This window comes from Podarcis bocagei, assembly GCF_964188305.1.
Source record: "Podarcis bocagei genome assembly, chromosome: Z".
In the NCBI taxonomy this organism is placed as follows: Eukaryota; Metazoa; Chordata; class Lepidosauria; order Squamata; family Lacertidae; genus Podarcis; species Podarcis bocagei.
The window spans coordinates 13745519-13771772 of NC_138140.1; the positions used below are offsets into that span (position 1 = coordinate 13745519).

Consider the following 26254-nt stretch of genomic DNA (forward strand, 5'->3'; position numbering starts at 1 on the left):
TCAAAATTTGTGCTCACCAGAACATGCCCTTGCTACAAAGAGCCTGCTGCACCACTGAAAGATGGAGTAAGGTGAAGGACAAAGATGCAAGGGTGTGGTATCTTTCCCTGTTTCTGCACCTGCATCATCTTCCTCCAGCTCAGAGCCAGAAAGGTAAGACAGAGGTTTGTTTTGGCTCTCTGTTCACACCCAGCAAGTGTTTATAAAGCAAGCTGTAGGCTTCTAACCATGTTTGGGACTGCGGAGAGCGTAATTATTTTTATCCCTCAGCAGCTCTAATGTCAGAAGAAGGCCTCAGACTTGACCCACTCGCAAGAGCACGTCTAACTCCTTGCTCTGATGAAGGGAGCAAGCAGGCCTTGTTTCTTCTAATAAAGAGTTAACTTCACTTACTCCGTATGATTTCTTGCTGGCTGGCTCGCTGAGAACAAACTACCACCGAAGGAGCATGGTGTGTCCTCCACCAAAGGTACTACCTCTCCTCTAACACCCCCCACACTAATAACACACACACAGGTACTGTCCAGGATTCACAATGGCACCCAAAATCCAAACATCAATGAAGACCCCCCCCACACACACACCTTGAGCACTCCTGAGCTGAATCTCGCGATCATATCTCTACTTGTGGTTTACCATGTGCCACAAAACGGGCAAAGTCTTGCCAAACTGAAATTTCAGTCTGCCATCTTGATTCAAAATGGCACCCAACATACAAACAGCAATAAGGTCTGCCGCCCCACCCTGGGAACCCTCATGCCAAGTTTAGTATTATAAATGGAGAGTTCTCCAATTGTATAGAGGGTAAATGGGCAAACCATTTCCCAAAATATCAGTCAGGTCAACATATTCCTCCAGCATGACATAGAAAAAGTGTTGGGGGTAGGGTGGGAGGGAGAGTTGGACTCCCCAGAGTTGGAATTAATAGATGGCAGAAAAAGCCAGTGTCTTGTCAATACATAATTCCATTTAAAGGCTGTAAAATCATGAGTCCCAGCTCTTGGGAGCAGGAAAGAAGGAGTTGGGAGCGATTCACTGATAAATGTATTTATGCACTGGCTCAATGGGAAAACTTTAGAAATTCATCGGAAATCACTCATTGTATCAATCTTCTCCGTTCCAATGGCATTTAGGACCCAGGGAAGCCGCTAAGCCTTTAATAGCCGCTAAACCGCTAATAGCGCTAAACCGCTAATAGCGTTGCTTCGCAAGACGAAAAAACCGCTAGACGAAGAGACTCGCGGAACGGATTAATTTCGTCTTGCGAGGCACCACTGTATCACCTTCTGCATATCATTCAACCTTTGGGCAAGCCACTCTCTGTTTCAGCCTCCCCATCTGCAATACGAAGAGATTACTAATACTGGCCTCCCTCACAGGACTGGTGTTAATTCTTAACATATTGGGTGTATGAACGTGAAGCACCTAAGGTGCCCTATAAATGGTGAGTCAGTTTTTGGCGTGCTAAAGTGAAAGAACTAAGGCAACAGGGTTAATTTATTTTAATTGCACTTTATTATTATTTTCTTCAAGATCCGTTTTGCCAAGGTTCAAAACTGGAAGTGAGCTATAGCAATAGGTTAAGTTTGGTTTCCACAGAGAGGAGCTGTTCAAGGTGATACCCATCGCTACTCCCAGCAGCAGCTGGGTCAAAAGTGTGTAGGGTACAGGTGTGTTCGGCAGTGGTGAATTAAACAGTCAGGACTTTGAAGCTAGACAAAGTCCCCAATGGATATTTGCTCCCAAGAGAGAGAGAGTCACCCCTCTTCCTGCTAGCAGCCTCAAAAACCACAAATTAAGGCCACCAAAGCCCAAATGAGCAATCTGGGGAGGCCCACAGGAAAACCCCCAGCTCCATCCATCTCAGCCCCAGATAGCAATCACTGAAGCTCTTGAGAAAAGAAAGTATTGCCATGGCATTTTCCAAGCTGCTCATCCCAGCAGGTACAGGTCATCGTCGTCATCGTCATCATCATCAAAGAGTGGGGTGGGGGGAGGCCGACCCTTAAGGCTCTGAAACCGAGAGAAAAAAAGGCAGGGTTAGGTCACTGCTGCTTGGCAGAGCAGGCTCTGACTCAGGTGGCCAGCTGAGCAGGACCATCAGCAAGGCAAGCGGGAGAAGGAAGCCAAGGATGCGGGCTCTAGCTTTCTCCTAGTAAGTCTCAGGGTTGGCCCTTGTGGGACTCAGCAGGGAAGAAGAGGACAAAACGGGAAGTAGTTGGCTCTGCTGCCCGTCAGTGGCTATGGTTCCAGCTATTGTTAGTATTGAATAGTGGACATTGACCCTAATAAAGTGATTGGACTAATTGGACTTGTTAGTCACTTGTTACTCAAAGGCCATAGCGGCTGAAAACATGCTTGAAACAAATATGAACATGCCACAAAACCGTAACAATATAGTGCCCCTAACAGCCACAGGAAAGATTGGTGGTGCCCTGGTAACAAAACACTACCACTTTAGTTTATCAAACACCTATTGAGGGCCTCTATGCCTGCCACCTTAAGCCGTCCCAAATGGCACCATACACCACTGCACTCCCTCAAAGCTCTTACCACCTCTTCCTCGTCGTCGTCTTCTGCCAAGAGAGTTCCCAATGCTGATGGCTTGGGAGTGGCAACTTTGAAGAAACCACCCTTGTCCTCAAGAAGACTGCAAGAGAAAAAGACAGAAGGAAAAGGAGAGTGGGAGTGATGCAGTGGTTAACGGACCAGAACCCTGGGAGACCAGAGTTCAAATCTCTACTCAGTCCTGAAGCTCATTGGGTAGTGCCTACCTTACAGGGTTGATGTGGGGGTTAAATGAGGGAGTCGGGGAGTGCTAGCGCTGATGTCAATGAATGGAGCAGAGGGGTGTTGAGAATTCCATTCCTCCCATACTGCAGATGTGTGTGGGATTGTTACATGTCACATGTCTGTTTACATTCCAGCACTGATTGTGGGAGTCTTGTGAGATGAAATTGAGATATGTTGTTTCCACTCTGTATAGCTTTAGTTTTTTGCCGCTCTCTCTCCGAGGAAGAAAGACAGAGAGAGCAGCCATGTTTTCTTTGTTCTGTTACCTTTGATTTAATTTGCAATAAATTAGGCTTAGATGTTACTACTCAAGGCTGAGCTTCTGTTTTGAACTCTGCTCACTGTGTGCTCATGTCCCTGGATATGGGCCACATCAGTGTGACGGGAGACCCGAGGAATGAATCCCAGGCGACGCTGCAGTTGGGGGGAGGCAACAGGCCTTGGCGTTATCACCCAACAAGGGGGAGCCAGGGTCTTCCTTTGTGCCTTAAACCCCATGTTATTAGGGGGTGGGGGGGAAGGCACGGAAAGGCAAGAGACTAATAATGGGTACAGTTCCCGTCCCCCTCCCGCCCTGGCACAGACCTGGAATCCGCTTCCATGGGGCTGGACGCTGGTCTTGGCTGTGAGGCTCCAGCCAAGTCCTGCTGCTTGTCGGCTACAGCAGCTTGAGAAGTGGGGCCAGCAGTGTGCTGACTTGCCCCACTCTCCTCCTTGCCCTCTGGACCCGTTGTGGGCCCCTCCATTGCAGGGGCCATCTCATCCGCTGCTGGATTTGGAGGTGCCAGAATGGCGGTGTCTATTGTGTCCATTTCACCCTGAGTGCTTGGCCTCTCCTTCTCAATTCTGGCGGAGAGCCTGAGAGGCGGCCTTGCAGCTTGAGCAGAGGCTGCACGTGTTTCTTCAACCGGTGCTTCCGAAGAATGAGCCTCAGGAGCTGCAAAAAGCAGACTGTCTTGGGCTCCTTCGAGAGCGGTGGATGGAGGACTGCTTGAGCTTTCTTTCAGATTAGCCAAAGGAGCGGGGGATGCCACTGGTGCTGGTTCTAGGAGAGAGTTGCTGTGGGGATCCCCATAAAGGGGTACGGCACTTGGCTGCTTCCTTCCCGCAGGTCCTTCCTCCTCGGTGCTGCTGCTCCCCCTTTGCTCCTCCTGACTCTCCAGCAGCTGCAGAGTTGTTGTCTGGAACAAGTAGAGGGGAGGGGGGATTATTTGCCACAAAAACGACTGCAGCCCCTGATGAAAGTACTGTGTAATGGTTGGTCTCTAACCAGGACTCAGGAGACCAGGGTTTGAATCCCTACTCAGCCACACAGGCACAGCTAAGTGACTTTCACTTTGTAGTACCTTAGATACAACCTGTTACAGTGGTGCCTTGCAAGACGAGATTAATTCGTTCTGCGAGTTTTTTCGTCCTGCGGTTTTTTTCTTCTTGCGAAGCACGGTGTCGGAAAAGTTTTGGAAAAGCTTCAAAAATCACCCAAGTCTTCAAAAACCTCAAAAAAGGCTACCACACCGCATGCTATGAGTTGCTCCTCGAAGTCAAGTCGCAACTGTATTAACGGTTTTAAGAAAAAGGAAACAAACTTGCAAGACGTTTCCGTCTTGCAAAGCAAACCCATAGGGAAAATCGTCTTGCGAAGCAACTCAAAAAACCAAAACCCCTTTCGTTTTGCGAGTTTTCCGTCTTGCAAGGTACCACTGTATTTCTAGAGAGCTGGGCTTCACCCTCTTTGCTGCTCCCATGATTAGTAATATGGGGCTAAATGCCACCCTAATATGTGCAATATTGCAGGGGTCTAGACACTTAGCCTGTGTTTCTTTGGAAATGAGGCACAGTGTAGACTGTGGTGTCATAATGATATATAGTTTATTTACACCTGAGCCTGTAATGGAGGGGGCCCCCAGCATACACTCCAAGAGAGTCCCGTTTTTCCCATTGCTGCAACCTCTAATTCAAACTGTCAGTCTGCATTGTGTTCTGATCCTGCCTCTCCAGCTTGCTGCATTTAACAGACTGAAAGCCTTTTTTCTTTTGATCACACCATAGCCAACTGAAATCCTAAAACTTCCTCCTAACTAAAACATTGGCACTGTCTTCAAACTCACTATCTCAAAGCTCTGGGTGGGGCTTCACCCATCTGCTGGCTGGTAGAGTGTCTGTCTTGCTGATGGCCCATCTTTCTGTCTGCAGCACATACTGTATACTAAAATTGGATTGATAAAGAGGTTAGCATGGCCTCTGCAAATTGGTAAAGTGTTCCATTTTTTAAAGATGTTTAATGTTTGACTATGTTTTATATATGTGTTGGAAGCCACCCAGAGTGGCTGGGTATAAACAAAATAAATCATCATCATCATCATCATCATCATCATCTTCATTATTAGTTCTCTAATGGCCCACCTCTCAAGCGATCTCCTCAACACAGGAAGCTGAGTCCAGCTGTTAAGCGTCTGACTTTCAGTTTCACTCTCCAAGCAGTGATTAAATTCTAACACTTACTAAACCCAGTAGTTATGGGCATCTTGCACCCAAAACTCTGGCACCCAAACTCATGACATTTGGAACCATACAAAAAGGAAGAGAAATGATAGACCAGTTCACTCAATCTGCATCTTATTCATGTGTCAGGATCCATCTGCCCTGGGCTGTACCTTGATGGCGTTCAGGACGATACCCAGGACCTCCTGGCCAGTATAGGACTCCTCTAAGTTGAACTGGCCCCGCAGGGACTGGAAGACCTCATTCATGATCTTCTTCACCTGGGGCAGGATGATGCCAAAGAGTCAGAAGGCAGGGAAGCAACACCAGCAAGGACAGTGGGCTTGCAAGAGCTTCTGGACAGCCAAATGTGGTGGTGATTTCATTTATTCATTTATTTTACAACCAACATACATTATCTGGATAGCATCCACGTGCCAAGAGATAGATGACATTGCAGTGCTGTTCAGACTAACAGGTAAGAACTCCCGATTGAAGTTACAGAAGTGTGGTTTGCCATTGCTTTTGCTGAATGTGACTAAGATTTCTCTCTACTGCTTGTCCCCCCGCCGCTTTCCTTAACACTTCTTATTTCAAGAGCACTTCAGGGTTTGTTACAGAGAGAGGTTACAGAGTGTGTATTTTTAGGAGATACCTTATTTGTGAGACTGTAAACTGTTTTAAACTGTTGTTAACTGCTGTTGCCTCTGCCAACCTGGTGCCCTTCCAAAAGTTTGGGACCAATTAGGCAAGTCACATTTCACACTGTACTATGGACAGGGAGTCCAGTGTCTCTCTCTACAGATTGTATACAAGGTAAACTCCTACCCAGCTGCCTGCATCGAATTTTTCAGGGTCCTCCAGCCTTTGACAACATGTAATTTATGAGTTGCTTTTTCAGCTAACGCTAAGCTCTATATACAGTAATGCAGTTCAGTCTCTGCATTACTACACAGCATCACACTGGTTCACAGCACAGATGTGTAACAAGCTTGTGGGACACATTAGAACCGCAGACCCTCCATCAAGATGTTTTAAGAGAGCCCCACTGACCTTGCCTTTCACAGGCTCTGGCTGTTCCTGCTGTGGTGACAGCTTCTCGTTCCCTGAGCTTCTTGTGGTTTTAAGCAGGGAAAGCTAGAAGGAAACCAGCATTAACTAAGTGGTGGTCTGCAGACCACAGTTCAGGAGCCCTTGTAATAAACAGTAAGCAGAGAGACCTATGGCAGACATGAGAACCCAGCAGAGTGAGCAGAGGTGTTCCAAGGATAGGTGGCTCCTGCCCATTGAGGTGGGTAGGGCAGAAGGCAAGGAGTCCAATGACAGGCAGAGCCACATCCTGATTGGCTGTAAGGAAGAAGGCAAGCCAGTGGTGGCTGGGTGAGGGCAGTGCCCTGTTTGCCTAATAGACTAGACTCCACTGACTATCACTTCTTGGGGGCCGCCTGCCAGGAGTAAAAGTAGGTGGAGCAACACACGTTAATTTCCCCACTTGTCCCTTTCAATCCTCCCTTTAAGAATGAAAGAGGAAGCCCAGCCAGATGGGCGGGGTATAGATTCTTTCATCATCATCATCATTATTATTAGATCTTCCAGGGAGGCAAAGAACAGTCAAGGGTGCAAAGCTGTGAGGGAAGGGGAGGGGTGTGGCACTGGGATAATCCTAAGGGTCAGAGAGAGTTTTCCAGGGAGCCACTTCTGGCCTCGGGTGATGACTTTTGCCACCCCTGGGCACTACCTTCTCCAGATTCTCCTTCTTAATGCGGAGATCAGCCAGCTCCTCTTCCAGGGCTACCACCTTCTCATCCAACTTCTCCCCACTCAGCTTCTCCTCATGGTATCTGCTTTTCATGACGTCAGACGATTTCTGAAGTTCTGTGGAGGTGGGCCACAGAGCCGGTTACAATGCATGTCCTTGTTTCCATCCACTGCTGTAGCTAAGCCTAAGTAAAGCGCCATCTGCACTATATGCGTCAAACACTCACAGCTTCCCAGAAAACATTCTGGGAAATGGGAACATTCTCTTAAGGGTGCTGAGGGGTGGTGGGAGACCGGAGACAGCTACAATTCCCAGACTGTTAAACTATGCTGGAAATGGCCACTTAAGCAGGGCGCTCAACTTCAACACAACTATTGGCAGCTGGAATGAACCACACTTCCCAGGATTCCTTGGGAGAAAGCCATGACTGACTGCAGTGGCCATGATAACGCTGTATAGTGTGGATGGGGCCTCCGTGTAACTTTAAAGACATACAGGTGAAACTTGAAAAATTAGAATATCATGGAAAAGTTCATTTATTTCAGTACTTCAACTTAAAAGGTGAAACTAATATATGAGATAACTCATGACATGCAAAGCGAGATAGGTCAAGCCTTTATTTGTTATAATTGTGATGATCATGGCGTTTATAGACATATCTCACTCTTACACTGCTCTGCTCTTGCATGCAGGGCAAGGAAGGTGCAGAATATGCACGAACCCATTTTCTATTATGTTACATTATGTTATTGTTTGTAAGCTGGAGATTCATTTCAACAAAAAGGAGCATAGAAAAACAATCAATCAAGTTTGCAGAGATCAGAAGCTTGCCTTTTTTAAACAGATGGAATTAAAGTCAAGAGTCTTTTTGGAGATTGTGTGTCTGAGTTTTTAACAGCTACACTGCAGGAGGCCCTAAGGAGCAGGACCTCCAGAGATTGCTGGACTCCAACCCCATCATCCCTGGCTACGCTTGCTGGGGCTCATGAGAGGTGAAGGCCAGTAATACTTGGAGGACCACAGGCTCCCTACCCGCAAGCTAAAGAATTTCCTAGGATGATAAAACTACTCTGCATGTGCTTGGATAGTGCTCTTCTGCCATTTCAGCGCCTCCTCTCAGCTTCCCTTACCTGCCAGCTGTGCATGCAGTCGGCTGACCTGGGCTCTCTGCCTCTCCGACTCTGTCAGGGCTTCATTCAGTTGGGAGTGGAGATCTATCTCCTGCTTCTGATGACGGGTCAACTCCAGCTGGAGCTGGGAGATCTGCGCCGTGGCTTCCGCTAGCTCCTTGCTGATCCTGACCTGCAATGCAAAGGAGCAGAAGAGATAGGAGAACATATGGGGAAGGAGAGCCCACAAGACCTTTCCTGGGAGGATGCAAGAGCTGTGCTTTTGGAGGGTCCCAAATGCTAAGAATGAGTCTCCCAGAAAACACCCTGAAGAACTGGTCTACTGGCAAGGCTATGAGGAGCAGGGGGAGGCAGAAGCCTTGGGCTTTTTAGTTAGGTCAGGAGAAAGCATGCACGACAAAGGTGCATAAAATGGAGAGCAGAAAAGGATTCCCCAGAAAATTCAGGACAGACAAAATAAAGGACATCTTCACACAGCAGAGCTCTCTCCCACAAGATGGAATGAAGGCCAAAAAGGTGGATGGCTTTAGCAGCAGATTAGACAAAACAATGGGGCAGGAAAAGCTATACACAGCCAGCAGCCACAAGGGCTAGGGTCTCCCTCCACTGTTGGAGACAGCATGCTGTTCCTGGGAATTGCAAGTGGGGTGAGTGCAGATCCTGCTTGTAGGATTCACATCTGGTTGTGAGAATAAGACAGGCTTTGGGCCTGATCCAGCCAGGCAAAAGCACTCAAGGAGGGTGCAATGTAGGACTGGTGAGGGTGCGTGGCTTGGAAGGAGTTTTGAGGGCCAGGCACATAGGCCTGGAAGGTGGCCTTTAGTCCAGGGGCCTGGAGTCCCCCCACCCCTGATTTAGAAAAACCCATTGTCACTGAAGCCGGTATGCCAAGGCATAGAGAGGCTTCGCAACGAGAGACACCTGCAGAAGGCGTGGGGTTTTCCCCTGCTAAAAGTATGAAATGGTTGACCTGGAAAGTATGAAAGGAATAAGGAAGTGCTCAGGTGATCAGGACACCCAAGGACAATGCCTCACCTGGTCCCACCCCTGATCCAGTGGCGGCATGTGCTAGAGAGAAAAGCGGCGACAAGGAGAGGAGAGTTAACACCACCAGAAGCAAGAACAGCAAGAGGGGAGAAAGTTTTATCAAAAGAGGCAATGGCATTCTGGGTTAAGAGCACTCTGCTTATTCTGTGGTCCAAGCGCTGATTATATCTCTCAAAATCCAAAGAGACTCAGGTTAAGATGCATGGAAGATCCCTTAATGGCAGGGTTTGCACGCTGATGCCCAAGCAAGAACAGGCCACAGCAAACCTGGACTTGCATGCTCTCCCCTTACATCTCCTCCTCCTCTCATGCGGCCAGGAACCCTGACACTTGTGCCCAGCCATGGTTTGCTGTGTTGCCTGGGACAACGAGCTGCAGCTAACATCAACTATGGGTAATATCAAACACACCAACTTCAAATGTTTGTTTCAATAAGCTAACTTCAGAAACTAATTCTGCTTAACATTAATGGCTGTTCTCAGTCCAGAAAACAGAGGAAGCAGCAGTTACCTAGAAGTGGAAACTCTCACACCCTTCTTCTTGGCTGCATAGGAGGAAGTGAGGGGGATATTCACTGTCCTTGCTCACGTCATCCCAATCCACAGTTCAGCATGGCATGTGAATGCAGCCAATGAGAACTTACTGTAGACTAATGTATTGCATTTTTTCCCTTACCCACTCTGTTAGATTTTAAAGGGACATTCTGTTGTTCTCTCATATTCAACCTGAGTTGCTTTGCAAAGGATTACCTGAAGCTTATGAATCTTTTACCTGTATGTGCATGTATACCTAGCCAGTCGTTTGTTCTATTTTGTTGTTGCTGCTGCTCAGAAATGTAACTTCTTTCTGGCCTGCAGGCAAAGGGGAATTGTGACCTGCACTAGCGATTGTGAACTCCTGGGATAGCACTTGCCCTCCCCACAGCCTCAGTCACTTGGCCTTCCTGTTGTGGCTGCCACACTGCCAGGGCTTACCTTCTCCTGTTCAGCATGTAGGACCCTTGCCTGGGTGTGCTCCATGGTCCTCTGCAGTGAGCTGTTGCTCTGCTCAGATAACAGGTTGCTCTGCTCCACATAGCTGGGGGAAGAATTGTTTTTTACACACGTGAATCAAGGCAGTATCATATGTAGATCTCACTTTTGAAAAGCCACCCTAGGAGAGCTTCTATCCTTTATATCAGAATCAGAATAGTTCTTATTTCATGTTCCATCTTTCCTCCAAGGAGCTCAAATACTGGTATATAGTTTTCCTCCCTTTTTTATCTTCACAAGCCTGTGAGGTAGCTTAGGCTGAGAGAGTGTGACTGGCCCAAGGTCACCTTCAAGGCAGAGTGGAGATTGGAACCCTGGTCTCCCAGATCTTACTCTGACAGACCCTCTTATCTGCCACCCCACACTGGCTATATTCCTGTAATCCTCTATTTGTCCATCCAGCCCAGTACTGTCCACTTTGACTGGCAGCAGCCTTGGGGTGCCTGGGGATTGAGCCAGGCCACCTGAGCTTTAGGCTTCAGCCACAAATACCAGCTGTTTCTCACAGAGCATCAAAAGTGAGCAAGAGTCTCCCTCACCGTTGGTTGCGGTCAATCAGTTCACCAATCTTCTTGTTCTGCTCCTCAATGCGGCTGCTCTTCTCAACGATCTCCTGCTTCAACCTCTCATTTTCCTGTGGCACAAAGAGCAAAACGGAATGCGTCAGAGGCAGTCCTGGCCTCTACAACTCTCACAATCTCCAGCCACAATGTCTTCCCCAACCTCTCTCGGGGACCCAGATTTGAGGAGAGAAATCATTGTGGTCTTCCGCCATGGTCATGGACAGAACATGGGCAGTTTGGAGCTGCTCCCCTTTAGCAAGCCTCTTAGGTAAACTTTATTTAGTAAGCAAATTGTGAGACAGCTGTACTGCATGAAGCCATGGAAGCAAGATACATGGTAAAAGCAAAATACAACACAGAAATCCAAGCTCTGAGAATGAATAAAATCAGTTTCACAAACTCTGATACAATAAGCCCATCTATTCTACTCAACTTTAAAAAACAACACCATTTCAGCAGGTATAAAACTTGATCTGCATAACTGACATCTCAGGATGGAAAGCCCTCCAAAGCAAGCATGCTTTCAAGAGGCATCTGAACAGCGTCACACTAGGCCCTGGTCTGATTTGGGCTGGAAACTGTCTGGAGCTGCAATACTAAAAGCCCAATTGCTAGTGGAGCCTTAGAGGAACTGGAACAGAGGAAGCTCCCTTAGCTCAAGCCAGATAGTTGTGTGTATCCAGCTCAGTGCAGCCTACAACAGGGGCAAAGAACCTCTGCCAGTCCAAAGGCTGCCTTGCCTCTGGATCAACTGTCCAGGTGTGGGCGGGGCTAGGGACAAAAGTGGGTGGAGCAACAGATGTGGCTATAATACAGGAGACTAGAAGTCTCTACACCGATTGCTCCACATCCAGGCTAGCAACAAAGACACTTCCAGCTGGCCAAAAGAACTCAAGGAAGGTGCAGAGCAGGAACAGGGAAGGACAGGGCAGCATCTGTGCCCAAGGCTCCCCACTGACTGGCAGCGTCTCCTCCAGGGTTTCAGGCACAGGGTCTCTCTCAGCCCTGCCAGGAGACACCACTGGGGCTGTACCTAGGACCTTTTGCCTGCGAATCACATGCTCTGCCGCTTAGCTGTGACCCTTCACCTGAAGGTAAAAGCAAGGTTCTAGTCTTCATGCTCTCAAGTAGACAGGCTCTTTACCTGCAGGATACGCTGGATGTTACTCATGATCATAGAGGTTTCCATGGTAACAGAAGAGACGCCTGGCAGCAAACCGGGGCCAGAGTTTTGCTTCCGTAGTTCCTCCAGCTGCAAGGGATGTGGGGAGAGAAAGGAGATGCAGCTTGAAGCATCAGCACATGGGAGAGAAGAAGCCAGATCAGGCCTGGGCCCTTTGAGCTGCTCACTTGTTTGCCAAGGAGAGAAACTGCCGGGAGCACAGGAACCTGGCTCAGTATCAGACCACTGGGTCCATCTAGCTCAGTGCTGTCAACACTGGCGGGCAGCATCTCCCTGGGTTTTCAGACTGGGGAGTCACCCAGTCCTTCCTGGAGACGTCAGGGAGCTAACATGGAACCTTCTGCATGCAAAAAGGTGCTCCACCACCTAGCTGAAGCAACTTCCCTCGTCCCAAACCTCCCCCCCCATCAGAGATTAAAAAGACAATTCACAAGCCTACTATAAAAACAGCTAGATACAGTTCTCCAAACAGTATGAAACGGAAGCAAAACCTGAAGGTAGACTGATTTATTATTTCAGAAAATGTATATACTGCCTGATATATGTATTTTTTAATGAAGATAAAACGCCAAAGTTGTTTAAAAGCCTTAAAACAGTTGAACAACAACTATCAATATGAGGCAGGCACCTTCACTGTACCGGCAACTCCCCATCTGTGGGCGCACCAGTTTTGGCCCTGCAGGGGTGTGGGGCAAGCTGACATGCACAGTGCCTCAGAACGCAAACCCCGTGTAAATGGAGAACCGCCTGTACCCTTTTCGGCACATGCTTCTTTAGATTTCTAGAATGCTGATAGGTTTCTAGTTTATCGCTGGTTTTAATTTTTTGAGTATTTAAATTGTTTTTACTAATAATTCTATTGTTTTATTCTTTTGGTAAAGTGCTTTGAGTTTTTTATGAAATAAAATAATCAACAATACAAAACCAACACCTCAGGGGAGGGAGCTTTTCAGCCCACTGGAAAAGCCTGTTGCGAGAAAAACACCTTCCTATTGTTTCTGGAAAGTGCTAGCAAGGCAGTTCTTAAGCAGCTTCCTATCCTGAAAGTTCTGTATTACCTTGACTGACAGCTGGTCCATCTTGTCAGCCACCTTCCCAACGGCCAGGCGGATCTCTGTGTTCTGCTGCCGGGTCTCTGTCAGCAGGAATGAACCAAGGTCTCCAGCTGCTGTGACAGGAAAGAAGACTTTGCAAGGTTGTGTTTGTTATTGTTGTTTCAAAATGAGACTGCCAGCAGAAGCAAATACAGTGGTACCTTGGGTTCAGGTTACAGATTCCGCTAACCCAGAAATAGTACCTCGGGTTAAGAACTTTGCTTCAGGATGAGAACTGAAACCGCGCAGCAGCAGCGGGAGGCCCCATTAGGTAAAGTGGTGCTTCAGGTTAAGAACAGTTTCAGGTTAAGAACGGACCTCCCGAACGAATTAAGTACTTAACCCGAGGTACCACTGTAGAAGTGGACAGGGCGGGACAAGAGGGGTCACACCAATAAGAAAGGGCAGGGAGAAAAGAACACAGTTGTCCTTGAGCATCTTAACAAGCAGCCGTGAATCTTCTAGGGTGGGGGACTTTAAGGCAACTTAGCTGCCTCTTCCCAGCTTTTAAACGGCTGGAATAAGGCAAAAGGAAATGCTTCTTCACACAGTGCAGACTTAAACCGAGCAACTCTCTTCTGCTGGAGGCAGTGATGGCCACCACTTGGATGGCTTTAAAAGAGGATTGGACAAATTCACGGAGGAGGAGAAGGCTATTGATGGCAACTAGCCATGAGTCCATGTTCCGACTTCACAATTGGGGGCAATAAATGCTTCTGAATACCAGCTGCTGAAAAGCACAGGAAGGGAAAGGTGCTCAGATCCTGCTTGTGGGTTTCCCACAGGCATAATGATTGGCCACTGTAAGAAGAAAATGCTGGACTACATGGGTCACTGGCCTGATCCAGTAGGCTGTGATGCTCTGAACAGGGGGATTTCTAACTTGAGTCAATGCTCAACAGGTAGGATTTCATTTCCTGGGCTACAGAGGCAGATGCTCAAGATTCCCTATCCGTACCAGTTTGGGAAATATGGGTGTCTTAATTAATCCTGGTGAGTCACCATTGCTTTCTCTTATTATTTATTGTTTGCTTTCTTCATATATGGCAAGCCTGCTACCAGACCTTTGGGTTGTCAACAATGTTAATAAAGGGGTTTGCTTTTTTAAAAAAGTTAATGTTTGGAAGCAGCTCCCAAAGCTACATAGTGCACAGTTTGAACATACCTTGGAAAGGAGCTGGGCACAACCCAACAGGCTGGAGCTGGGAAACTGCGGCACTCACTTGGGGGTAAGCATATGGCATCCCTGCATAAGGCTGAGAACACAGGTGGGGGAGGGAAAGGAGAGTCAGGTGACTTGTCACACTGACCAAACAGACGGCAACAAGGTCCCCCATTAAAACAGCAGGATTGCTTAAGCCTGCTCTCAAGGGCTAGAAGACCCAAAGGCCAAGGACTGCAAGGGATCCTCTCCTGCAAAAGGCAATGATGGACAACCATTTGGATAGCTTTAAAAGAGGATTGGGCAAATCCATGGGTAGGCGCCTATTGATGGCTACTGGCCTCGACAGCTAATGGCTGGAAGAAGGAATGCTTCTGAATGCCGTTGCTGGAAACTGGAGGAGGGGAAAGAGCTCTTGCATGCAGGCACTGTTTGTGCACTTTGCACTGGGGCATCCAGGTAGCCATTGAGAACTGGTGCCCCTATCTGAACAGGATGCTGGGCAAGATAGGCCATTGGCCTGATCCAGCAGAGGTTCTTCTTACGTTCTTCTAAAGATCATCCAATATATAGAAGATCCCCGCTGGATTTGGTGGAAACTACCTCAGCACTGCCAAGGTAACAAACTGCTTCCCTCCAACCCAATGCAATGGATGCTGCCAGCTCTTAATCTAGCGCTTTTGGGATTTGCACCGAAGGGCTATTACCTTCATGGTTATGCTGCACCCTCCCTATTTTGCAAATGAAGACCTGACACTGACAGAAAAGGATGAGGAAACTTAGTCAAGCCTGCTAGTCGCATGAACCTGTCTTGAGCAAACCAGGGAACAGAGCATGATGTTGTGGCTCACCTGGCAGCCTATGAAAGAACCTTTCCCTGCCTACAAAGGACTCCTTACCTGACAGTTTTGAGGGGTTCTTGAAAGAGGTGGGTGTGGCTGGGGGGCAGCAGGCGGCTGGAGCCCCGACACAGCTGGATGAGGAGCTAGGAAGAAAGCAGAGGCATCAGCGTTGCCCATCTCAATACAAGCAGTCCATCATCATCGTCATCATCATCAACATGTTTGTCTCTATTTCCACCCAAAGGAGCCCAGAAGAGTCAGCACACAAACAGATCAATTCAAGCATCTAAACACAATGCCAGTGACCGATGCAGACTCTGCTCAAGCTGATCTACAGCAAATGAAGGACACTGCTCCCCCCATCCCCACACATCCAGATTTCCTCCGCTTTCCATGCACAATCATCATGCTGGCTTCTGGGTTGTGTCCAACTAAATTCTACTGAGTAGAGCCACTGCACTCAAGAAGAACCCTGCCAGATCAGGCCAGTGGCCCATCTAGTCCGGCACCCTCTTCTCACAGTGGCCAACCAGGTGCCCCCATGTTGTTGTTGTTTAGTCGTTTAGTCATGTCCGACTCTTCGTGACCCCCTGGACCAGAGCACGCCAGGCACTCCTGTCTTCCACTGCCTCCCGCAGTTTGGTCAGGCTCATGTTTGCAGCTTCGAGAACACTGTCCAACCATCTCGTCCTCTATCATCCCCTTCTCCTTGTGCCCTCCATCTTTCCCAACATCAGGGTCTTTTCCGGGGAGTCTTCTCTTCTCATGAGGTGGCCAAAGTACTGGAGCCTCAACTTCACGATCTGTCCTTCCAGTGAGCACTCGGGGCTGGTTTCCTTAAGAATGGATACGTTTGATCTTCTTGCAGTCCATGGGAATCTCAAGAGTCTCCTCCAGCACCATAATTCAAAAGCATCAATTCTTCAGCCATCAGCCTTCTTGATGGTTCCACTATCACTTCCATACATCACTACTGGGAAAACTATGGCTTTAACTATACTGACCTTTGTTGGTAAGGTGATGTCTCTGCTTTTTAAGATGCTGGTGCCCCCATGGGAAGCCTGCAAACAGCACCTGAGCGCAAGAGCCCTCTCCCCTCCTGCGGTTTCCAGCCACTGACAGCCCTCTCCTCCATGAACTTGCCTAACCCTCTTTTGAAGCCACCCAAGTTGGTGACCATCACCAAGGCACAACAAGGGAACACACTTTTTACCTTGCATTGCCCACTGAGGAGGGGCCATTGGACGGTAGTCGTTCAGACAGAAGGTTGAAAATTCTTGAATGACATGCGGCTCCTGAAGAAGACAATGCACAATTAACCCTCCTGGGAAGTGGAAAGGGACCCTGGAGGCTTCAAATCCCACATTAACGAGAGAGAGGCATGCCAGAACATTTGTAGCTATGGGTTTTTTTTAATACGTTGTAAGATGCTTTGAGCATTGTTTTAACTTGGGAAAGGCGACATACAAACAAAATGATTGATGATCCTTACAAGGCTTTCCCTCAAATTAAGATTCAGACCCAACACCAGTTTGGGGTGACTACTAGATCTAGGGAGGGCAAGACCCTCAGTTTCATGCAAAGGGCCCCAGGTTTGATACCCGGTAGGCAGGGAATGCCCCCTGTCTGAAACCCTGGAGAACCAGGTAGGTTTGTAATTAAGTTAAAAAAAAGAAGGGCCTCCCTTCCTTCAGGGAAAATAAAAGTGGTTTACAAGCTCATACAACAGCTTAAATTTCATTTAGATTTCCAATCTTCCTGCATTAGATATCTTCATGGTTTCCTAAAAAAAGAGAGAGATTCCTCTTCCCATATCATGGGATGCATCCAGTAAAACAACCTCTCATACCCTTTCAAAGCCTAACAGTGGGATTTCAAAATGGTGGTGAGGGCTGTCACATCCCCTGGGCAGGATTAAGCCAAGGGGACCAGAGCCCAACCAAGATCCCCTAAGAGAAAGCAGCTGGTTTGTCCTTCTCTTACCCCCCACCTCGCCCTGTGGCTTCCTTTGTGTGCCTGACAATGCATGTCAGATGCTCAGTACTTAGGCCTTAGTTAAGGGCATATCAACCAGCTGAAAATGACGGCAGAACTGAGATAAATTCAACAGAGTAAATAATTTTTGATGGGTGTAAAAGTGGAAAACTGATTTGAATGGTATACTAAAATATGCAGGAATGTATAATATATAAAAAGAACCATGGAAGGAAAAGAAGGGAAATGATTGGATATTTTACAGTTTGTAAAATGTTTATTTTGAAATGTAAAATAGAAAACTTTATAAAAATTATTATAAACTGGGGTCCTATAGGTGTAACGGACTACAACTCCCATCAACCCTCAGCCAGCATGCCCTCTGATAGGAAACGGGAATGAAATACACAGATAATCAACTAAGATGTTGTAAACATGCACACCCATTTGGGGGGGGGGATTACATTTATACAACCTTCCAATGTGTGTGTGTGTGGGGGGGGGGTTCCTCATGAACACACCATTTCCTTGCTACCTTTTCACTCTAAAACTGTTAATGAAAGAACTTTAAAACTGCATTATTTTTTTAAAAAACCCGCTTAGAAACCCATCTCAGAAGTCTATGCAAGCACAATATCAAATGTTAATTACTCGTGGTTACTGATGATATGCTTTTCCTGTGACACACCGTATTTTTCCATGTATAAGACTAGGTTTTTTTCTCTTAAAAATATTGTCAAAAATTAGGGGGAACTTGTACACGGATACATCTTCCCCCATTTTCTTAAAACATGGGAGCGTCTTATAGACGGAAAAATACTGTATCTTTATTACGTGGGAGCTTTTATTTAAAAAATATATCACAGGATCAACAGGGAATGGTAACCTGAGTTTCTCAAAAAATGCTCACCAATAAGGATCCCTCTCTCTGTGAGAGGACCAAGCTACTTCTCATTGCTTTGGTCACATTCAACAGGAAATATACAATCAATAGGCAGATTTGGCTCCAATGGGGACTTACCGCTAGTTGTTCGCTAATAGAGCTTGATTTGGCACGCACAGCTGGCTCCCTGCAGTAGGGAAGGGAGGGAGTTAACAAACCTGAGCACAGTATGAAGAGTCTGTTAAGGGGTAGGATACTCAAGTGGCCTTTGGGACTCTGCCTCGGCCAAGCCCCTCACCTACCTCACCTCATTACCTCCCCAAGGGAGCTTGAGCCTGGCTGGAATGTGTCCTTGAACTGTGACAGTGCATCTTGCTTCCCTGGACAGGGAGAGGTGTGTGCAGAAAGAAGCCCCACATGGAGTATTTTCTGGCTGCACAGAAGGCAGGAGCAGCATCTGTTGCTCTGTCCACTGGAGCCCCAGCCCAGCCCTGGAATGTGGCCCCTGCCAGGTTGTCTATGAGACAAGGAGCCCCTCAGGATTCTTTGGAGGAAGCCACAGCTGTTGAAAATGGCATGGCGCTATTTGGAACTTATGATTTATTGTGATTTATTGAATTTGTATACCGGACTTCATCCGTAGATCCCAAGGTGGTACAGTGCAGATGGGGTCTGAGTTATGCAGCTGAGGTTATACAGAGTTAGGATGGGACACCTGGGAGAATGGAAGGCTTCAAAGCTAAGGGCACCCTCAATTTATTTCTCACCCTGGCTTTGGAGCGGGAGTAGGAGGAGTCAGCCAGGCTGGGTCTGTAGCGGGGCTTTCTGATTGTGGTGCTGGTGAAGGTGTGAGGGAGTCCCTGGGGCCCAGGCTCTGTCCGGCGGAGTCAGCACCCTTTGCAAACCTCACCTAAGGGAGCAAAAAAGAGGCATCATGGAGTCTGGTCATGGCAACCACTGCCTCTATTTGTAGAACTTTATCCAGGCAGTAGACCAACCACCCAACAACCTTCTGAGGTTCTCTTGGTCGCTAACACGTTTTGAGGAAGACACACTCACCCGTTTGACTTGCACCTCAAAGGCCAGAGTTGAGTCCGGAGGAATGCGTTCAGCTTCTCCCGAAGACCCGTAAGCCAATGCTGGCGGGACAAGGAGGAACCGCCTACCTCCTCTCTTCATGCCAATCATCCCATCTTCCCAGGCCTTCAAGTTCCAGAAATGGAGAACCAAGCAGAAAACAAGTTTGGGTGACCGCCTTCGCTAAGTGCCAGAACCACACAGCCTTCGCCAACCTGATGTCGTCCAGATACCTTGGACTCCGACTCCAATCAGCAGGTGCTGGCTGGGGATGATGGGAGTTGGAGTCCACAGGATCTGTGTGTATGTTTGTCAGGTTGGTAAAGGCTGGTCGAGAGCAGGGCACAGGAATACTGACAGTTCTCTTGCACTCTTGAGGACAGTACTGTAGTTTAAAGCAGGGATGAAAACCATTCCCTCTGGGGAAACCTTCTTGGTGGGGAGGAGCATGCCAGGAGTGGGCGGGGCAAGAGGAGAAAGTGGGAGGGGCAACAAATGTAATTTTTCCCTTTGTACAATAGGCTACCTTAGACACCCACTCACACTCCCCCCTCTGTCTCTCATCCAGGACAGCAAGAGGCAGCACTGGAGGTCCAGGACTGTTTTGGTCCAGGCCACAGAGCAGGCCTCCCACTCCAGCAGATCATGGCAGGCGTAGACAAGCTGGGACAGCTACCTGCCTGCCGTTCTTGAGGAAGCCATTTGATCTGGGTCTGAGCTCAAAAAACATCACTGCTATTCAGCCTTCCACACAGCCCGGGCTGCTGAACTCTGCTTAGATGTGGAAGTGGAAGAAAGAATCCTTGCACTGCGGGGGGAAGATAGTGCCATCTTACCTTGATGACTTTGCCAGAGCCTAGCTTCAGACGGAGCAGCTTCTCTTTATTTACATTTGAGTCAAAAACCTGTTCCAAAAGTGGAAGGTAGATGGGGTGAAATTACTTTTAATGCGGAAGGTAATAGGTTCACGTTCCGCTACTCCAGTTGCTGAGCCAACAGCAATGAGTACCGAAGGACGGGGCACAGCTCAGGGACACAGCACCTATTTTGCAGGCAGAAGGTTCCAGGTTCAATCCTGGCATCTCCAAGGAAGGTCAGGGAAAGGCTTTTGCTTGGAAGCCTGGAGAGCTACTGCCAGTCAATGTGGGCGATGCCAACCTAGACCAGTGGCCTGATGCATGCAAGGCAGCTTTCTATTTTGAATCCCCTACCTAGTGGTGCCTCCCATGTTGCAGATTGGGTAAAATGAGGCTGAGAAATAGGATCTAGTCCTTGGAGACAGGTGTAGCTCAGGGCCTAACAGCATGTGCTTCCCAGGAAGAAGGTCCTGGGTTCCTTCCCCAGCATCCCCAGTTGAGAAAGGGCGGCAAGGCTGGGAAAGGCCTCACCTCTGGAGAGCAAGCAATGCAACCCCCATGGAAAAGCACCAGCTAGAGCTCATTGGGGTTGGGGTCAAATGCACATTGAGCTGTGAAGCAAGCTGGGTGAACCTCACCAAGTCCCTCTCCTGTTTCAGGAGGAATTTCCTTGCAATGTTATTGAAAGGCAAAAAGACGGGGTTGTGGGAGAAAAGGGCTGTATGCAAATTATAAACCAGGAGAGGGAAAGCTGTGGCCATGAAGTGCTGCTAGAAACTTCAACTCCCATCATCCCCAGCACCTGGAGGATGTCACAGAAGTGCCCCATATGCAGTATAAAAACAGTATCAGCCACTCCCTCTGCCAGGTCTCACCTGCCCAAGACTTCCGTTCTGGAACAGCCAGCCTGTAAAAGTGATCTCCAGGGCATCTCCAGTCTCCACTCCTTGGCCGTCTCCAAGAACAAGATCCTGGCACAGCACAGAGTCAGGAGAACGGCTGCTGTTATACTTGGCAATGCACACCTGTGAAGAAGAAGAACCAAGCCCTTTGTGTCATTAGCCTGCATTGTCATCCCCACCTATGCAATCTGGCCCAACGCAGGACTGGCTGAAGACCCCAGGGGCCTGAAAAGGCCCCAACTGGCTACACCACCATTCCTTGCCCTCCCTGGATACTTCTTAGTAGTTGGCAGAGAAAGCATCTGGCGACGGATGCAAGAGAGCTGACCTCCCACAAACACTGGTTCAGTGTCTGCAGGACTGTCACCCCCTACCCCAAAATGCAATGCACGCCTCTGGCACCTGCTTGCTGAAGTCCACAGCCACCATTTCTGATTCAAACATGATGGACCAATTCTGCCTCTGATCATCATAAAATGTGCAGTAGTTGTTGGGCTGCACCTGCGGAAAGAGAAAGGAGAAAGTGGCATTCTGAGCAGCAGACAGCCTCTGCTCAAAACAACTTTTGTCCTGATGGGTCTTGCTAAAGACTTTGGGTTGTGTCCCAATGTTATCCCTACTCAGAGCAGACCCATGAAAATTGATGGATATGATGAATTTGGTGCATTAATTTCAGTGAATCTACTCTGAGCACACACACACCCACCCACCACACACATCAACGTCTGTAGTGTGTCATGTTTAGAAATGGAAAAATGCTATAGGATTTCGGGGTGGAGGCCTACCCCAAGGGATGTAAGCTACAGTAGGACAGAGGGCAGAATGTCATCTACTTTACTTTGTTACCTCTAGGTAAGCGTTTTAACCATAGAGGGGCCCCTTGGATCTAACACTACTCAAATCTAATGGGTTGCAACAAGCATTAGCCCTACTCAAAGCAGACCCACTGAAATTAATTGACCACAGCTGAGACCTCATATGCAATGTGCATTTCAAACAATATCATACCACCAAAGAATCCTGGGAATTGCAGTTTGCAAAGAGTGCTGAAATGTTGTTGGGAGACGCCCCTACTCCCCTCACCAAAGGGTTACAATCCCCCCCAGTTCTGTACGAAGAGGGACTGACCGTTGAAACAGGAAGATCGCTGGGTGTGACCTTGGGCCAATCACTGCTTCTCAGCCTCCCCCCCCCCAGGGTGTTTGAGGGGATTAAATGAGGCAAAAAGAGAACCACACATACCACCTTGAGAAAAAGGAAGCATAGAAATGCAAAAAAATAAGCAAAAAGGCAGGCCATTAGGTTTCCAGGATTTTTTTGCATCAATTATTTTTGCTGGCCTTCTGGATGCACAATACCTGGCTTATGCCGAGTGATTTCTATTACAGTGGTGCCCCGCAAGACGAATGCCTCGCAAGACAGAAAACTCGCTAGACGAAAGGGTTTTCCATTTTTGAGCTGCTTCGCAAGACGAATTTCCCTATGGGCTTGCTTCGCAAGACAAAAATGTCTTGCAAGTTTGTTTCCTTTTTCTTAACACCGTTAATACAGTTGCAACTTGACTTCGAGGAGCAACTCATAGAACGCAGTGTACATAGTAGCCTTTTTTGAGGTTTTAAAAGACTTTGGTGATTTTTGAAGCTTTTCCAAAACTTCTTTTGCAGCCATTTGGTAAGTTAAGCTTCTAAAACTTTTTTGGGGGGTTTTGGATTTTGGGTTGGGGTGTTTGGAATTCAAGGACTTGGTGTTGGGAAGGGGTTTGCAAGAATCTGGAAGCTTGTGTTGTTTTTTTCTGCATTTTTATGATTTTCTGTGACCATTGGGCCACTCTGCTGTTTTTTTAAAAAAATTCTGGATTTGAATTTCTGTGTGCTGGGTGGCTGGGGGAACAGTTGGGGAGGGGTTTGCAAGAATCTGGAAGCTTGTGGGTTTTTTCTGCATTTTTATGATTTTCTGTGACCATTGGGCCACTCTGCTGTTTTTTTAAAAAAATTCTGGATTTGAATTTCTGTGTGCTGGGTGGCTGGCGGAACAGTTGGGGAGGGGTTTGCAAGAATCTGGAAGCTTGTGGGTTTTTTCTGCATTTTTCTGATTTTCTGTGACCATTGGGCCACTCTGCTGTTTTTTAAAAAAAATTCTGGGTTTGAATTTTGAAATGCTCTTTACAGTATGTGTAACTTTAAGGAGCACTTAATAAACTCTTGTTGTACCAAATTTGGCTTTGTTTGGACTTTTTTTGACCATAGGAACACATTAATTGTTTTTCAATGCATTCCTATGGGAAACCGTGCTTCGCAAGACGAAAAATTCGCTAGACGAAAAAATTCATGGAACGAATTAATTTCGTCTTGTGAGGCACCACTGTATTACATGAGAGATCTCAAGGCAGCCCCACAGGGTTCCTAGAAGATCTGCTGTCCTTAGCTTCAGCAAGATGCGTTGCATCGTGTAACCTCAGCCTATGCCATGGTCCTTGCAGGTCTTAACACCAAAGCTTACCGTGAATACAAACCAGGCATCAATCCTGGCGGTTGCAATCTGCTGCTGCTTGCTGATGTAAAGAAGCACTCTGTACTGGATTCCACAAGAGACGGAAGGACAGAAGAAAACAGGAGCAAAAGTGAGGAATCAAAAACTACGGGGCTGGCTCTTTTCAAAAGCACCTGGAGCTGCTCTTATACCAACAGCCAAATGACATATTAACATATAAATACATCAGAGGTGTTCATCGTAGGAATTGCTTTGGTTGCTGGTGCCTGGCTTAGTTACATGTGGAGTGACTTCGTTACAATGGAGCAGGCGTGGGGAGCCTTTGGTGCTGAGCTACAACACCCATTGGCTCTTGTCAGCATGGCCAGTGGAGAGGGGTGATGGGAGCTGTCGTTCAGCGATATCTGGAGGACCAAAGGCTCCCTACACCTGGAGAAACCAAGGGGTGAGATCTGTCCTTTTCCGCCCAATCAGCTAAACGGGAATGACAGCCCAGTGTTTTATCCTGTCCCCACCACCCTCACCTGCAACAGGGGAGTGGGACAAGGCAATCATACCAGAGTCTTCCTGGAATAAACGCATATGTTTCCTGACATATTTTATCTGTTGCTTGTAAAACACATGTGAATCCTTTCACAGCAAAGTGGGGCAGAACAAACCACTGAAGAGCTACTGACTGAGCTGAAAGGACAGAGGCTGGAAAAACTGAATCCCTTTTCCAACATAAGCTGCTGAAACCCCCTTCCTTTTTTGAGTGTGGTGGGAACGTTTACTGATTTTTCAAGCCACGACAAAGTTACTGTCTCACACTCCTCTGTCCACTCTGCACACAATACCCCCTAGGCCCTTCTTTTGTCAAGATTCTAGTCCACATGGTTCTAGTTACATAAGAGCACAGGGCCTTGGACTGAATCAAACCACTGGTCTCTCTAGCTCAGGACTGCCTACTCTGACCGGCAGCAGTGTCCCCAGCCCTACCCAGAGGAGCTAGCAATTGGATTTGGGAGCTTCTGTCTGCAAAGTGGATGCTGTGTTGCTGTGTGACAGCCCCTTCCCTGCTGAGAATACTTTTTGTAGAGAAGTGAGGTCAGAATAAGAAAGATGGGAGCTATAACCCTTGTGAGCTGATGAGGCAGAAAGAGACAGGAGCCAAAACAGCACCTTTGCTTTTTTCAGAGTAAGACACCATCAGGAAACCAGGATTCAGACAAAGGGAAGCATTTCCTTAGCCCAACCTACATCAACCTGTTATCCTCCAGATGTTTAGGACCAACAGCAGCTGTAGTCCCAAACATCTGGAGGACAGCAGGTTGGCAGAAAGCCAGGCTACTTCAAGACACCACACCTCCTCCTCTTACCTCCTTGGTTGCATTGCTGCCCACTACAGCTGCTCCATACTTGCCATGTTTCACATATTTCCCATTGGTACTGGAATGAGAAGAGAACACCTCTTAGCTTCCCACAATTGTTGCCACCATGCCAACCCCATGGGTTATATTAAGCAGCTCTTTACAAAGACTTCCCAGGGGTTGTTTAACTCCCATTAGCCCAGGCCATCTGGCCAACAGTGAGGGGCGATGTGGGGGGCGGGCGGTAGCAGCCCAGCAACATTTTATCAGCCCACAAGCTCCTCATCCCAGGAGGTCTCTATCCTCAGTTCAGTTCAGTGTTGGCTGGTGCCTCAATGGGGTGAATGCAGGGAGCCCAACTCTAGGTGGCACCAGAGCCAACGACAAGAAGGGCCAGCTAAGTCTAGGGCTGTCCCCATCCTCCTCCCTGCTGTGCTCTACCATGGCAGCATGGAGACTGAGGGGGAAGAGGAAGCTGACAGGAAGTCCTGCCCTCTGGATCGGTTGGACGTAAGAAGGCAGGCAGGTGGGAGACAGCTGAGGGCAGAATGAGAGGGTGGCATCCTACTGGACCTGCTTTCACTGGCATGGCATAAGGCAATTGAGCCAGCACATTGAGCCAGAGTCAATGATATCCACAGCCTGATTGGCTGGAAGTAAAAAAACAACAACGGGCAGGTGGGGCCAGGCTGAGGTTGAGTTGGCAGTGCCTCATTCACCCTAATCGACCACCCCCAACTGTTGTTCAGTTCCCCCTCTTTCCAAAGAAGCCAGGCAAGATGGAGAGATGATTGCAAAAGATGTGAGCACAGGACTTGGGTAGCAAGAACACACTGCAGCTCATCCCCTCTACTGTAGTACTCACAACAAATATGCATGAACAGCTGTAGCAAAGAAGACTGACTGAACTGCTGCAGTGGGCGCAGGAGCAGCAGCGGCCGCAGGAGCAGCTGCAGGAGGATGCTTCTGGGTAGACAGACCTGCAGCTGGAGCAGCACATGAGAAGGGTAAGTGCTCTGTTGCAAACAGAGCATTGCTTGCAAATATCATGCCAAGTTAGCTCCCTTGTCTTGGGACCAAGCCAGTTGCTCAGATTAATGAAAAACAGGAAGTTGCCTTGTATGGCGTCAAACCACTGGGTCCATCTACCCCAGTGTGGTGAATACAGACCACCAGCACCTTTCTGGGGGCCCAGGTCAGGGGTCTCTCCCCAGCGCTACTCGGGAGTTGACCAACCCAGTTGATTCTGTGGAGCTTCAGAACCAAAGGTTGGACTAGATGGTCCATAAGGGCTCGTCTTTATGTTCCTGGGCATTGTGAACAGTTTACTTACCGGTAGCTGGATGACCTTTTTTAGGCTGCTTGGGTGGCATGTATTGGAAGAGCACATTTCCAGATTCTGTAGTTGTCTGATCCTGTCCAAAGAGAGAGGCCAGCCTGGTCCTGGGCAGAGAGAAAAGTAACCATTCACTTCATTCACAGAGAGAGGCAAGCGGGTGGGAACAGAACAAGACATGTATCTGCAAGCCAACTGCAGGTTGGCGATTTTGTTGCAGCCTTCCCCAAAGACCAGAGGGTAATGGATTCAAAAACTAGAATCCTGTTAGGGATTAGGATGTTGGCCACCCCACTTAGGG

The 26254-nt window shown here is 48.0% G+C and overlaps 2 protein-coding genes across 2 annotated transcripts in view; both read right to left on the minus strand.

Annotated features, from left to right (window-relative positions):
* Positions 1 to 26254, minus strand: part of LOC308578687 (FK506-binding protein 15-like) — a gene marked incomplete at its 5' end in the record, with an annotated part of 122827 nt that overhangs the window by 92460 nt on the left and 4113 nt on the right. Inside the window, 19 exons of the mRNA XM_081179159.1 lie at positions 8164 to 8335; positions 9199 to 9231; positions 10185 to 10287; positions 10781 to 10875; positions 11949 to 12056; positions 13046 to 13155; positions 14247 to 14337; positions 15143 to 15228; positions 16299 to 16485; positions 17970 to 18129; positions 18710 to 18852; positions 19002 to 19145; positions 19856 to 19924; positions 20752 to 20901; positions 21181 to 21279; positions 23278 to 23352; positions 24627 to 24696; positions 25483 to 25603; positions 25951 to 26060. Coding sequence (XP_081035285.1) covers positions 8164 to 8335; positions 9199 to 9231; positions 10185 to 10287; positions 10781 to 10875; positions 11949 to 12056; positions 13046 to 13155; positions 14247 to 14337; positions 15143 to 15228; positions 16299 to 16485; positions 17970 to 18129; positions 18710 to 18852; positions 19002 to 19145; positions 19856 to 19924; positions 20752 to 20901; positions 21181 to 21279; positions 23278 to 23352; positions 24627 to 24696; positions 25483 to 25603; positions 25951 to 26060 — 2126 coding nt within the window. The remainder of the gene's footprint in view (positions 1 to 8163; positions 8336 to 9198; positions 9232 to 10184; positions 10288 to 10780; positions 10876 to 11948; positions 12057 to 13045; positions 13156 to 14246; positions 14338 to 15142; positions 15229 to 16298; positions 16486 to 17969; positions 18130 to 18709; positions 18853 to 19001; positions 19146 to 19855; positions 19925 to 20751; positions 20902 to 21180; positions 21280 to 23277; positions 23353 to 24626; positions 24697 to 25482; positions 25604 to 25950; positions 26061 to 26254) is intronic.
* On the minus strand, positions 1497 to 7126 carry LOC308578658 (uncharacterized protein; the record flags this gene model as incomplete). Its single annotated transcript, XM_081179138.1, has 5 exons — positions 1497 to 2013; positions 2554 to 2650; positions 3379 to 3974; positions 5448 to 5555; positions 7013 to 7126. 5 exons carry the CDS (start codon positions 7124 to 7126, stop codon positions 1933 to 1935), a joined length of 996 nt encoding a protein of 331 aa, XP_081035264.1. The 3' UTR covers positions 1497 to 1932.